This window comes from Halyomorpha halys, unplaced genomic scaffold (genome assembly GCF_000696795.3).
Source record: "Halyomorpha halys isolate HHAL.00 unplaced genomic scaffold, Hhal_1.1 Scaffold108.1, whole genome shotgun sequence".
Lineage (NCBI taxonomy): Eukaryota > Metazoa > Arthropoda > Insecta > Hemiptera > Pentatomidae > Halyomorpha > Halyomorpha halys.
The window spans coordinates 1,880,911-1,896,319 of NW_027112950.1; the positions used below are offsets into that span (position 1 = coordinate 1,880,911).

General features: G+C 31.9%; 1 protein-coding gene across 1 annotated transcript in view; it reads right to left on the reverse strand.

Moving 5' to 3' along the window:
- Positions 1 to 12,378, reverse strand: part of Cog6 (conserved oligomeric Golgi complex subunit 6) — a 15,194-nt gene extending 2,816 nt beyond the window's left edge. Inside the window, exons 1-10 of the mRNA XM_014415925.3 lie at positions 12,186 to 12,378; positions 11,286 to 11,396; positions 9,549 to 9,712; positions 7,427 to 7,646; positions 6,992 to 7,116; positions 6,043 to 6,263; positions 5,101 to 5,261; positions 4,699 to 4,800; positions 4,259 to 4,390; positions 3,197 to 3,358 (exon numbers count right to left, since the gene is read on the reverse strand). Of these exons, the coding sequence (XP_014271411.1) occupies positions 3,197 to 3,358; positions 4,259 to 4,390; positions 4,699 to 4,800; positions 5,101 to 5,261; positions 6,043 to 6,263; positions 6,992 to 7,116; positions 7,427 to 7,646; positions 9,549 to 9,712; positions 11,286 to 11,396; positions 12,186 to 12,275 (1,488 nt within the window). The 5' untranslated portion in view covers positions 12,276 to 12,378. The remainder of the gene's footprint in view (positions 1 to 3,196; positions 3,359 to 4,258; positions 4,391 to 4,698; positions 4,801 to 5,100; positions 5,262 to 6,042; positions 6,264 to 6,991; positions 7,117 to 7,426; positions 7,647 to 9,548; positions 9,713 to 11,285; positions 11,397 to 12,185) is intronic.
- Between the last annotated feature and the right edge of the window lie 3,031 nt (positions 12,379 to 15,409).

A 15,409-nucleotide genomic window follows, 5' to 3' on the forward strand; every position in this document is an offset into this window, starting at 1 on the left:
GAGGTACTCAATGAATTACCGCCTTCCTCCTGTTTTATTATGTTTACTTATTTAAAAATACAAAAATAAAAAATTCGACCATTTCTTTTCTTTTCACGGTTGGGCTAGTAAAGGTTCCTTTTGAACCCCTACCCGCAGTAACATTTGGTCCCATCCGGGCCGGATATTTTCTTATTTATTTTTCTCATGGTCCTCTGGTTGTCGAATTTTGTTATTGTACATTTTATTTCATATTTTTTTTATAGAAAAAATTTTGTAAGGTGCTCCTTGCTATTAAGTAATTTCGTTTTTCTCGTCCTCTCTCTTCACTTATTATCTTTCAGTTTCTTTTTTCATTCAGCTCAATCACCTCTAAAATAAAAATGGACATACCAGAGGATATCAAAATTCAATTTGAAAAACTTAAAGAGAAATTAAATTTCTATTTATCCCAGATTAAAACATGTACTTCTCAAGGGCGAGGTATTGCAAAAGACCCTGAAAAATTATTCTTATTCAAAGGTATGTACTCAGAACTCAGACCTTGTTACGCTTCCTTTTGCGAGACCTACGATTCCCTTAAAGACCTGTGCTCCGAATCAAATGTTTCAGACCTCTTTCCAACAAAAGAAGATCTTTCCCTCTTTAAATCCGTGCAGGAATATTATTATGAAGGTCTTGCCATCTATGAACATTACATGAACCCCACTCCTGTGGGTTCTCTTGCCTCTGCAGCCTTAAAGGCACTTATTGACATTTCGTTGGATGTTAGCTCCATACAAACTCACTCACAACAGTTACCCTCTTCTATGGGGTCTCCTAGCAGTCCTCATGGTCCTACTGGGCTCCAAGAGCCTGAATCACAAAGGTCAGATCGTTCCGCTACACCTGATCCTAATAAATCTAACGATATTTCATTAGAAAATATTTTTGTCCAAGACGAAACTCCAGGATCTAAGCGCCTAGCTGCGTCAGATTCTAGTCATGCTAGTGACATTTCGCTAGTAAATAATTGTCTTCCATTTCCCTCACAATTGCGGCGCACCTCCAAGAGGTCCCCAATTGGTGGTCAACCTGAACCTACCCGCCTGCCTCAGCCTGAAAACCCAAGATCTAAACTGCCTACTCCACTAAACACTAATAAAACTACTGACATTTCCTTCAATGTCACCTTCATGCAAAATCACTCACAGCACTTATCCTCTTCTTTGAGGTCTCCAGGCAGTTCGCTTGGTCCTTCTGAGCTTCATGAGCTTGATCCCTTGAGATCAGATCGTTCAGCTTCATCTGATCTTAATAAATGTAACCATATTTTGTAACTATATTTTGTTAGAAGTTACATTTCTCCGAAATGGTTCTTTACGTCTCAACTCCAAGAGGTCCCTACTCAGTAATCAAAAACTTCTCCTCAATAGTGTTTCTGAATTCAAAACTAATAGACCTAGACGCCTAGCTGCATCAGATCCTCACCATACAAACAAAATTGCGTTAGAACTTCATTGTCCACGAGATGATGCACTGCCGCTCCTAACCTCCAAGAGGTACTCAATGAATTACCGCCTTCCTCCTGTTCGCTACGTAACTCTTGAAGAGGCCCTGCAGCTGAAAAGGAAAATCATATATTTTCTTCGGTTAAGTGGTGAACACATTGCTTATCAGCCATTGCAAACGCCCAACTCGGTCATCATAACCAGGGGAACGTAGGAAGCCGATAATTTTCAAAAGTGGTTGTGCAAGGGTTGCAATGTTCATTAGAATTAAGTTCCCCATAATATTCCTGTGTGCTTCTTACAATCTTTATTTATTTTCTGCTGTCGTCTCAGATGCCCCACAATAAGATTAATTATTACATGCACCAGAGATCTCGTAAAATTAATCCGCCTTCTTTCATCACTTTCGCCATTCCAACCACTCAAGTCTGTTGTTCACATATCCTCTACATACCTTCTCTTACCCCTCGCGCTTTTCTATAATTTGCGCGGTTTTCTCTGGGCAACATTTCCTGTAGTATTAAATACCTAATTTCTCTGATACTAGATAATTTTAAAATTTTAAGCAGGCGGAATGGTGTGCTCTTTTACTACGAAGCTTATTGGAATCCTGCTACAAAGTCATAACCCGACGGGAACTGCGAAGCTCGTTTTTCTTTAGAGGTTCACCTGTACTTGTAAGAACACTTTCTTCAACGCATGAACGCATTCGTGTCTCACCACGTTTTCCAAATACTGGATATTGCAAACTGCAGGACTGTACTCTGCAGCTAAAGGACTTCAACCATTGGAACTAGTGAAGCACCACTAATTGCTGATCATACCTGCATAGTTGAAAACCAGAGATCAAACTAGTTCTCCTTCACCCCGTCAGTGTCAATTTAAAATTTTTAACAAATTTTAGGCGGGCGGTATGTTGCGGCCAACATATGGTTCACAAATCAATTATTGAAACATGTGATTTTTATTAACGTCAAAAACAAAACAACTTCTTTCTTTTGTTTTTTAAACTAAAAAATAGACAGACAACTTCTTAACGTCTCACCGCACACACGTATCGTCTCCTTTATCTACTCACTACGCACTCGTAGTTACCAGTATTCTGGCCATCTTAGCCACGGCGGGCGGACTTCAACTCATCCTCCAAGAGGACAAGGCAGGCAGACGTACGTCCTTTTGTCGATCTACTTCAACGAGAACATCCACTCAGAACAACCACAACCGGGGCCCCACCAATCACTGGTGAAATAAGACTTTTTTTTCTCTCTTTTTGTCTAATTCATTTAATTTTGTAATAGTTCTAAAATTTATTTTTTTTCTAGTTTGTATATTCTTATATATTTTGTGTTCTGTTTATCATGTTTACTTATTTAAAAATACAAAATTCGACCATTTATTTTCTTTTCACGGTAGGGCTAGTAAAGGTTCCTTTTGAACCCCTACCCGCCGTAACAATTGGTATATAATAATAAGTATAATAGTATATATGTATTAGTAAGTATTTTGGCAGAACTTTTTTTTTTTTTTTTTATGATCTTTGAGTACCATAAAATTTGAGTGGAATAAAAAAATACAGTTTCTGGTATGATTATAATTAACTTTCATACAATCATATACATTATATTCTGAATAAATATCACCTGAGAATATTTCATTCAATAAAATATAGTAATATAATTACATATTAACATAAATTATAGATACATAAATAACTATAATAATAGTACCTGCAGTCTTTCGATTCTGTCATCCACAAACTCATATAAAGAGACCGTAGATATAATTAAATGAAGGCAATTAAGTAAATATACAGCCATATCTGTTGTTGCAAGGCGTGAAGCGCTGATATTAACGGCTTGCAATAAAGGATCCAGAACAGATGCCACTATCTGGAAATTGCAAATAGAATAACTTAAATTATACTTGTACATATTTGAAAAATATAAAGTCAAAAATACTTTAAAGTAGAATCGAATGAATGTCAAATCGATATTAAGCATTTACAGACAGTATCATTACAAAACAAGAGCCATAAAAATATTTGATAAAATATTGGGAAAAAAATTAATAACTTAATATTACTTTTCCGAATCTCTAAACACGTTTGTACTACCTTGATAAAATAAATTTCTGAAGTGCAGACAGTTATGGAATCAAACAGTATATGTAAAGGCTTATGTGCGAGACAAAATAATAACCCGCACGTTAAACTACAACTATTTATAAACCAGATTTTTTTCTATCAACCAAATTGAAAATTTACCAAGCTTAATGATTTTAACTAAGTAAATTATTAAAAAATGTTTTTTTAATAAGAAGAATAAATTATTTATTTCTTATAAATATCAGTTCAGAATAATATTTCAGTAAATGATAGGCTTTTAGAGCCTTGGATTAAAGGAATAGAAAGAAGAGAACTAACAATTAAAAACTAAAATAAAATTAGAATTATTATGAAGTAACGTTTAAGCCTTTAAAATAAAACACTTCTAATATCAATAAATTAAGAGAATAATTTAAAAAGAGAGTAATAATAATTAAAAAGTACAAATAGTGTATTAATCCATACGAATGTTGATTAAAAAAAAAAAAAAAAAGGAACATCTATTTACAATTCTATAGGAACTGGATAGACCATAAGTTATTTGAAGGTGGGAAGGATATTGGAGTGACAGAAGAAAGAACAAATCAAATCCCTTAGGGAGAGGATCTGATAAGGAAAGATCTGCCAGAAGCTGTGGCTCAGTACACTGCGGTATGTAAACTTAGGATTCTATTTAAATTATTACCTTATTCAAGTAATAATGTTGGGATTCTGAAACTGGAGCAACAGATAATAATTCTTTGAGAAGGTTGAGTAAAGACTCAACTCCAGGAGAAGGGCTTAGATCTGAAGGTGGTATTGCAACTCGTTCAACAACCTGTGAATATAGACAAATAAGATTAATGAAAACATATATACTTTTTAACATTAAATAACTCATTTTATTAATAAGAGCCATAACCCCGGCTTGTTTGAGAGCATGATACAGGTTTGAATACTCTCTTCACATACTTCATAGTCTCAAAGAACTCAGCAACATTAACATTAAATGAAACATTATTCAGTTAAGAATAATAATATTATTCACAAATAACTAAACTAAATTTAACAATTACAAATATTAATCAGTGAAAAGATGTATCATACTAATAACTTGAAGAAAACCAACAATTCTTAAGTACTTACTTCCTTGCCAACAACACTCGATAACTTTCCAATCAGTGTATGGCCACTTGCTTCTTCCAATTCCCGCAAGCCCCTTACTAGCCCACTGGTTTCAGATATTTCCTGAAAAATTTAATAAAATAAATTCTGATCAGGAACCATAAGCATAAATAGTCAAAATGCTCAAGGCTGATTCAAATGATCAACTAAAAGTAAACTAATCATTGTTTACACAGATTACTCATTCACAATAATAAAAAAAAAAGGTAAGCTTGAAGACTTTGAAGCATTCTGCGATATTCAGTCGAAAGCTGATACATCAAATGGTAAAATTTAATTATTAAAAAATAAAATAATTAATTATATTTTAATTAAAACAAAGCATATTCTTAATTATATGTAACACAATATGTCTCATAATACCTGTGAAAATGTCTGCCGGTAAAAACACAACAAATTAGTAATACTATAAAGAGTTTTCAATGAAATTTCTGATGCAACAATGTGTTCTATTCTTATGCGTAAAGGAGTAACAACACCTTCAGAAATATTGGCCAATGCCTCTTGAATTTCTTCTGTAACATCTAACAAAAATAAAGACATAATTATGTTCTTACCAACTGTTTAGATTAATTTTTTCAATAGTGTAATGATCGAGCTACAAGTTTTTATAACTGAATTCATACTTAAAAAAAAATTAAGTTCTTAAAATATTAAATTCAACTGAACCTGGCAGTAACTCCATTTATGATGGTTTAATAATGATTTTGTATATAATTAGCTTACAATGATATTGACAATTTATCAATTGCTTGGAAAATATCACATGGTAAAACAGATACCTAAAACCCTAACTACAAAAGGCCATTCATGTTGTCAATATGCCATGCTCAAATTGGTTTCATTACATAGTTCAATGTTGTTTTCAACATGAAATATCAACAACCAGCCAACTTACAGATGTCCAACATCGTCAACAAGAAATATTGACAGAGTTAGCGTCCAAGTTGACCGTCAGGCAGCTTTAGGTAGTTAAAGAAAATGTAGTCAAATGATCTTAGAAAAAATTGGAGATTAACTGTTATATCCTTTAATATCATCAACATATCTGATCAGGAAAGACATGGAATGGATTCAGTGGCAAAAAGATTATTAAAAATCTTCTACACCGGGAAAGAACACTACCAGATAAATCCAAAACAAAGAACTCGATTATTAATGGTCTTATTTTGAATTAGTAAGCAATAAAAGTGCACATTCTAAAATTATAGTTAAGCATTAACAAAATATTAATATTCTTTGATAACCAACTGATCTATTTAATAAATTAAGGTTAAACAATAAGTTTAATAGTTTAATATATACCAATTTTGTCACAGTCTTTAAGAAAAGAGAGTAGATTTTCATTTTCTCCTGGAATTGATTGATGGAGAAAAGCTAACATATCTGAGATGTATCTCTGTGGGTCATGTGCTGACATTTCAATCGGCTTGGGAGTTCCTCCAGGGCCACCTTTGGTGAGAGCATCAAGGAAGATTCTAACAAGGACACTTCTGCGATGGGTACAATATTCGCTTATAACATATCTGTAAAGAATATCTATTGCATTACTAAAAATATTCATGATACCAATCAATAAAGTATAAAATGTAAATATATGTGCAAATAAGAATACTTTAAATTCTGTTATATAAATGAAATCCAACATCTTCTATTGCGTATGTTGAAAAAAAAAAATGGAGGATGATATTAGTCTGATATTTCAGTGCTATTTGGAAAAGAATATTTAGTGAAATCTAATCATAAATAAGGTCAAACCATACTTATCATCGCAATCCGTGAAATTAGTTCACAATTAGTGAAATTAGTTTAGCAATTGAAAAGGTTTTAGCAAACAATAAGATTATTATTATTAAGACAATGTCTAAACGTTAGATGCTAAGTTCAATTCATTATCAGCAATAATCAAAATGATAGGAATACAATGTTTATACATGTGCAAAAATATTATAGAGGCCAGGCAGAGAGGAAAATGCATCAACAATAATAGGATTTATCAAGAAAAATCACTGACTGAGTCATATTTCAGACCTAAAAAAGTTATAATTGTCTGTTTAGGGTTCACTGGAATACTTAAACATACTGAACATGATAAGTCATACACTTCCCTATTTCAAGGATTCTATGGTCCCAGATTTAAAACTTAGGTATGGCATGGGATACTTATACTTTGAATAGCTTTATAATATACTGTACAATAACAATCAATAGAACAAATAATAGGAGATCCAACATTCTTAAAAAAAATTTTTACTTAAAAAGCATAGGCCGATCTTGTAGCTTAGATATAGCTCTCGTTAAAAGTTGACTTGTTCCTGGTGATTCAATATTCTTGCAGTAAGACTGGGCCCACCTGTATAACCTTTCAAGTGATGCTTCCTAAAACAGCAATTAAGGCAAAAAATAAAATACTAAAATATACTCCAATTAACCCCATGCGGTATTTTTAACTTTAAACATTCAGTAATAAATTCATGAAAATCGGTAATACATGCCAAAATTAAAATTATTTAAAAGCATAAGTAAAACATACTTTTTTTTTTATAAACTTTAAGTTGGAAAAAGATATATTCTGTTGTAGATAAAGGCATCCAAAAATGTAATATGGTAATTTAATAAATTATTGTACAAATCTCATTAAAATAATAAAAATTTACAGAAGTTGAATAGAATTACAAATTTTCAATACCTGATATAAAGACATTTGATCCATAATTTCTAAGGCTAGAGTTTGATGACCACTTTGCATGAGTATTTTACAATTACTATGAATTGTTTGAACTCTTTCCAAAGCAGCAAAAAATTCATTTGTAATGTTTGTGTTACGCAATGTAGACACTTCTTCAGGGGTAAGTTGAAATGTTTTAATGAACGTTTTAGATATAACTTCTTGCAATGAAAGCTTTGTACTACAATAAAGAAAGAAAAATAAATTTAAATTAATATGGAAAATTAGTTTTTCAAATGTAGTTACAACAAAAGTTATTAATTTTATAAAATATTATTAATCCAAGAATAACAAGATAGGGGTAAATAATTAACACAGTTCATTTAATTTTATAAGCAAACAATTATCCAAGATATGAGCAAAACTGAAGATGATCTTATCACAGGCGACAGAAGACGAAGGGCAAAGTGTAAGGAAAATTTTGTATGGGAATAATAGAATTGTTGAAATACACACTCTTTCCGTGATAAATTGTCAAAAGTACCAACGAATATCTCACCTGAAATTATTTTAATTGTTGTTTTCCAATGACATGGCACTAATAATCATCCTGCAAAAAAACTGAAAAATAGTTGATGCAAGGAAAAAATTTACACCACTGCTATGGTATATTGAAGACACCAACCAAAAAGAAATGAAAGCATACTTTTTATGAGAAGCACTTTAAGAAAGCTTCTGTCAATTGTACTGATAAGTGGTCTATGGTATATGGGTCCCGATTTTCCCATGGTGTTATTAACAAAATTCAGTTCGAAGTTTTGATCAATAATCTGAGATTTGACAGCAAAATACTCAATTGCAAAGAAGAAGGAAATCAGAAAAGATCATCCATCCCATGATTAATAGTGTAATAATAATTGTAAACTCTCTAATCCAAAATGTATCTGCGAAGCAAACCAGACAATTTTGGATAAAAGATAATTTATATATGTGAAGAACTCTCACTTTAAAGAATGAAATAGAAGTGGTTAATGATAAACAAATTGAAGATAGTACTCTTAAACAATAATAACAAATAAGAGTAGATGTATTTGATTTACTATGTCATGAAAAATCAGGCACTGTTCTATGTGATATCAATATGACCTTTTAGATGCCTCAAAAAGGAAAACCTATGCCTTGTATAAGGGTAATGGAGGCACAAACCAATGAAGCAATTTTCTACTTCTTTGGTGTATGGTCTGGTCAAAGGCGAAATGAAAAACTGTTTCAGAAACAAAAATTACCAATAGAGTTTTGTATAACTTTGGAACAGATTTTGACATATTTTATCATTCTATTCCAGGACTAGTAAGAAAACCAGCAGCAATATAAAAAAACAAACAGACAATTCTCTCTTTACAGCAGAAAAGAAGAGAGTTCCTTTGAATACTGGGTCTCAACTTAGATAATAAATAGGATGAATCAATTTTTAAAAAAATATTTCAAATAACAAATAATTAGCTGAGCAGCCATTCATAAACATAAATTAATAACAAGATTAATTAACAATCTAATTTATTAATCTAAAGCATTTTTAGTTTAACTAATGTGAAATCAAAACCTCAAGCTAAAATTAATACAGTCATGGTATAGCAGATAGTTTCCTTACCTTCCATTTGCACTTTTTATAGGCTGGTTTGTTTGATTACCTAAATAATTGAATTTTTTTATCAGAGCCGAAGTATTTAAATCTCTCTATTTTTCAGAACATGCTCCCACCTTTGATAATTTTGTTTATCATGTTTTTTTTTTCAGCTATCAACAATGTGAAAGTCCATTGTACAATATTATATTATAATATTGTACAATGTACACTAATATTAACAATGATAAGACAGATTTTTTGCTTTCAAAATAGGTTATTTTTTTTAACGACATAAAAGTGTCAGTGATATGATCTACTTGGAGGTCCAGGTGTTGCATAAACCCCAGAATGAAGGCTTGCTGTGTTCATACATGAATCAAAACCATGCAGTGTTGTTCTGAAATCCCTGGAATTCAACTAGGGAAATCTATTGCTTGGAGGTGTAGCCAAAAATAACATACAGTAAGAAATTTAACTATAAAATTACGTTATAAAAAACAAAAAATATAGAGTAACCTTTCGGCCTGTAGTTTTGTGGTCTGTTCGATGAGTTTGTGAGTTTGAGCTTTCGTACTATGAAGTTGGGAAGACATATTTTGAACAGTCTGGTTCATCTGATAAACATCCTCATAAATTAAGTCCAAGTTTTCCTTTATCTTCCTGAACTCATTTAAAAAACCCTACAATTTTAAGAAAACCAAGAATCAATAATTAATTATGGATAAACATTTGACATACACAAATTATAAGAAAATTTTTACGAATATTGATGCATGAATAAATCTAGTTTGGAACTAAATTATTTTTAAATAAAGTATTTTTCATCGAAATTGAAATTAAACTCACTAGAAAAGGGTTAAAGGAACCACTTATGACAAAGCTTTTGAAAACAAAATAATGAGTTTGATACACTAACATCCCCCACCATCCAAAACGGCATTTACTACATATGTCTTTCCAATTGTTTGAATACTGAATCTAATATTTCTGCTAGTTGTGTTATATTTGAGTATAACATGAAAAATCTTACTAACAGAGATATTAATGAGCAAAAACAGGTTACTAAGAATAAAATGCTAACATACTGTTGGGAAAAGTATGAAACTATGAAAGTCCAAAATGTGACGATTGCCAGAGTGCAGTCAAGCAGGGTTTTTCTTGATCACACCCCAGACCATCACCTTCATATTCATTTACAGTCAATCATTTATAAATACAATATATAAGTACAAAATGGTTTAGAGTTACTTTGTAAAACCGACTGTAATATTTTCTCCTTCCAGAAGAACAAGTGTCCTCTCCCTAAAGTCTATAAGGTGGTAGGGTACGAGAATAGACCAGCAGGCAGCATAGTATATCTGGGTGTCACCATTGACAGATACCCGACGCTAACTTGCCACTGTGATAAGATCAAGCAGGTCAGGACCAAGTCTTAAGGCTTATCACCTGCTAACTTCTCCTAAACTTTCTCTCCGCCTCAAATTAATGATCTACAAAAGTGTGCTGAGGCCAGTCCTGCTCTATAGAGCACCTATACTGACCAACATAGCACCCTCAAGGGCCGAGAGGCTCCAACAGTTTCAGAGCGGTATACTCAGACGTATAGTGAGACATACTTCACTTCAAAGAGAAAAGACGGACCACATAAATACAACATTCAATCACTGACACTGACAGGATGGCCAAAAAGGAGGCTGACACACACAAACAGACCCAGACTCAACTGAGTACAAGTAACTAAATTATTTGAATCAATAAACCTGGTGAGCTCCATCACCAACAGACTGACATAAAATACAGACTACCCATTTCCAAACAATCAATGATCGAATGTCTTCAGCCCTCTCTTCAAATGCACTAAAGAGGCTACCCTCAACCCGTTTTCATCATGACATCAAACCCACGCACCCATTGAGTTTAGAAGAAAAAAAAGAGTTACTTTGTTGTGCATAAATTTTATAATCAACAATTAATTTTTAATTTTTACTACGCAACAGTATAGATAAGTGATATTATTATTTATGCTATCTAAAAAAAAATTAGATAGACATACTTCATAGACATAGTTCATACTACTTAAAAATACATCTTGATATAATGAAAATTTAATTTGAATGAAACTTGTAGTCTTTTCAAATCTCAATGAAAATTTAGGAATTAAGAGCAACATGGTTTCACACTTCTACCGACTATATGAAATATGTAATACCTGAATATTTAACTTCATTAATAACTAATACTACATGAACTTACTTCGTTAATGCCCAAACTCCTTTTCTCAATGGTACTACGAAGATTTCTTCTAGCTTGAATACTGTTTTCTGGAAAGTAGTTCGATAGCTCTTTTAAAGCTGTCAGTGCTTCCTGCAGATATTTTTATAAATTATTAATTATCCTCAGGATGTAATTTAACTTTCAGAGAATTCAAAATCAACTACAAACATAATAGATAAGTCTTAATCTTAAATAACGATTATATATCTTAGGTGGTCTACGCCAAATGTGAAATAAAATTGCTAATTAAAAATTCACAAAGGATTGAGCTTAAGAAATTAAAAATTAAAGGACAGATGATACCGCTAAATGCATGTATCTGTTTGAAGTTTGAGAATAAAATTGAATCACAAAAGAATCCTAAGAAGAATATTATACAACAGGTGTATAAATACAATTTACCAACAACAAACCAATGAATGCTTCAAGTATAATATTAAAAATATAGTACTATAACTTAAGAATATTTACTTAAAAACCAAAATTAACCAATAACAGTGACAATAATACCAAGAACTATAGGGAAAGTCAAAGGTTTCTAGAAATGTGAGGTTTGGCATCCCTACAGATTACTTATTCAATCATTGATTATTGTAAAGGAGCCAAATAAATTTCAATAGTATGAAATACACAAGTGTGTAAGATCCCAATCATATTTCAGTACTAGTTGCGTTAGGATAGTATTGTTCCTAAAGTACATCAGCATTATACTAATTCAAAAGAACTTTGGTAGATAGGGATATCATTTACAAATAATTATTCTTCAATAATGACTAATAATAAACTAATAATGGACTAATAATACTTCCATTATAAATATTTAATAAATTAATGTATTTTCCTGAATCAAGAAATATACAAATAGGTAATCAATTTTACTTTATCATTTTCGATTCGTGAATCAAGAATTTTGGAGACTTTATTCGAAATTTTATTGAGCTTATCTTCTTCAGCTGTAGAAATTGACATCCTGAAGACTAGCGGTAATAAAACTACTACCAAATTGCTATTTAACAAGAAACTGACTTTGACAAACAGATTTTAACGAGGCAGGTTATAAATAAGAAAGTCAATCTGAAGCTTGGAGGAAGGAGTATATAGGACGGGTAAGTTGGTAGGAAACGTAAGGCAGAAAGACAGGCCATATGATAAACTCCAGGGGCGTAACAGAGGAACATGAGCCATTCACCTGCTACCTTGTTTCAGTTTAGATTACAATGGCGGATATCTTTATTAACCTTAGCGTAAACCTGAGCTTGGAGCTAACTCTCCACTTTTTTGCTTCGCGTTTGCTTAGAAGGAGAGTAAGTTATGCCACCTCCTGATGTAAAGGTTACTCTGGGAACTGTGCTACCAATCGTAACGGCTTTCTACACGGTTAGTCGGCATGAAATATGTCTAGGAACCCCAAAAATAAATCTTATAAAAAAATGCATAAGACGTATTAATTTTCCCTTGTGTTCATCAGTAAGTCCTTCATGTATAACCATTTATTATATCTAAAAATGTATTATTTGAATAAATAAATATTACAATAGAATCTTCTGGTCCAAGAGTTAATATAATCCAATATCTAATATAAGCTAATATCTTGTTCTCGTTTAATATCCAAGGGAGTTGACTAAGTACAAAATTTATAAACTAAAGTGTGAATTTTCTTTTCAGGTAATTCCTATCCTCAGGCAGTGAGTAACAATATACATTGTGTAAAGTGGAGCAGTATATTCTAGGGCTATTTTTGAAAATTTATATCCAATCTGTCTTTTCTTGATCTTTCCTCCTTCCTATTCATTTTCTTTCTTCCAGCAAGGACCTACAACTGGCTCCCCCCAAAAAATACAATTGTCATCCCCTCCACGACCCCAGGATAGTTCCCTACGGATTGAAGTTTACATCCTGCGATGATTTACGGCTTGTTCCCATAAAACTCATCCTGTAAATTCATCTCCTAAGCAGCTAACTAATCTACTGAAAACGCATTGTCGAGGCCTTTTGGCGTAGAATACCTTACATCTTAAATTGGATTCCGAACTACTATATACATAAAGAAAAATACCCTTTTTTTGTCACATGACATTATAAAGAAAGGAACAGCGTCCACTGAAGTGGGGTTACAATATTATTGGTTTAGCTGAAGAGTTTGACAGTGAGGGGAGTGTCTACTCCTAGGATGGTGGAACTTTTATGCCTGTTTTTCCATCTCCTAATTTCATTAACAGCTGAATACAATATGCATACACAGAACATAGAAACTAGATACAAAGGCCCTTTTATTGCCACAAGGCACTACAAGCAGTAATAGGTCCACTGAAGACAGTGTTATAATAGTAGCGGTTTAGCCAGAGGATTTCAGTGAGTAGGGACTGCTCCGTGGGTACCTGTATATATTTTTTTCTCACTGTTTTATAGTTACCACTAACAAACAATTACCAAACATATACACTTGAACAAAGAAGTATATATGTTATATAATAATTTAAAAAAGATAAATGCCCTTCTTATGGGAATTTTGAATTAGGTAGCCAAGTCCGTTGAATGGGACGTACAAAAGTAGCACGGAAGTCAGGGAATTACATAGAACGGGAAGAGACCTATCTGCTGAGATACCTGTATGCCTTTTTTCCCCTCACAGGTGTCTTTCAGCACCTATTTGCTTCGTCTCATCAATTTTTTTATATACTTGTATCTCATAGAAAACATTGACGTCCAGAACCGTTTTAATTTTGAATTAGGGCTCATAAGAGTTAGTTTCATTGATAATATACTATGGTTTGGTAATTACATTGTAATACGATTTTATATACATACATATATTAGATGATAATTACTTATTTCGTCTTGATAGAAGTGTTTTATCTTTATATGCTTCGAATGCCTTCCGATGACCGACGCAACTGTGTACCGTTACACATTTTTTAATTAAAAAAATTAAATTAGACTAAAATTTTTTAAAGGGCAATTTTCGTTTAACAACTATTTGATAATTTTCAGGGAGTAATTTGTTAAATAAAAGTTCTTTCATAACAATTATGCCCTAATTTAAAAAATAACAATTCTTTCATAGCAGTTATCTCTTAATTTTAGATTCTATGCGCAACTGTGTATCATAACAGAATTTTGTTTTATTTAAAAAGAATTAAACCACAATGTTTTAAAGATCATTTTTAAAAACTATTCAATTTGGCATTGAAAAAATTAAAGGCCATGAAAATTCTAACTTCTAAGGTTAGTGAGAAATTTACTGAAAAAATTAATTAAGATTTCGAATCCTGATCTTAAACAAAAAAGTAAAAAACATAAGTTTATCATTGCCCTTTAAATTGCACATTTAATGTATACTTTATTTCATAATTAATTTGGTCAAAATATCGTTTGATTCTAATAAAAAAAATTATCAATTATAAATTGGGGTAACCAATTTTTATGTAGTCCCACAACATTGATTGGCCAATCAAATTGATCATTTGTTTTAAAATTTCGCTGTAAGATTCTTTCCCAGATTTTTATCAAATCTTTATCCTTTGGAAATCTTCATTAAATATCACATTTTAAAATTTAAATAAATAGTCAGGCAGTAATTTACAGCATCTTTGTAAATAACAAATTTCAGTGTGAAACCTGATTCCAGGCTTCTTCTCGGTCTTTTTATTATTTTTTTTAAATACTTCATTATTATACCATCGGGCCTTACAAGGTTAGTATAACAATTTGAATTTTTTTTAACGGTTGATAATGGGAGAGAGGTTTGGTCTCTTACTAAAGAAACCTCCAACATTTTACAATATTGAATTATTGAATAATTATAAATAAATATAAATTATTTAAAACAATAACAGTTTTGTGATTGGAATAAAGAACGTAAAATAATTCATATAATTCGTATCGTAAGTTTTCCGCGCATCAAACTTAAAAAACTGGAATAATATATGGACAGGGGGTAGTGGCTACACAGTACTGCAATACCAAAACAGAAACGGAGGCTTTTATTACATTGCCGCTTTGCTTGAATAATGGCAAATCTGACAAAATAATTTTTTTTAATTTATTTTAGATTTGAGGTATTCTGTAGATTGTACCGTAGACTGGAGTTGCTTTGTAACTAC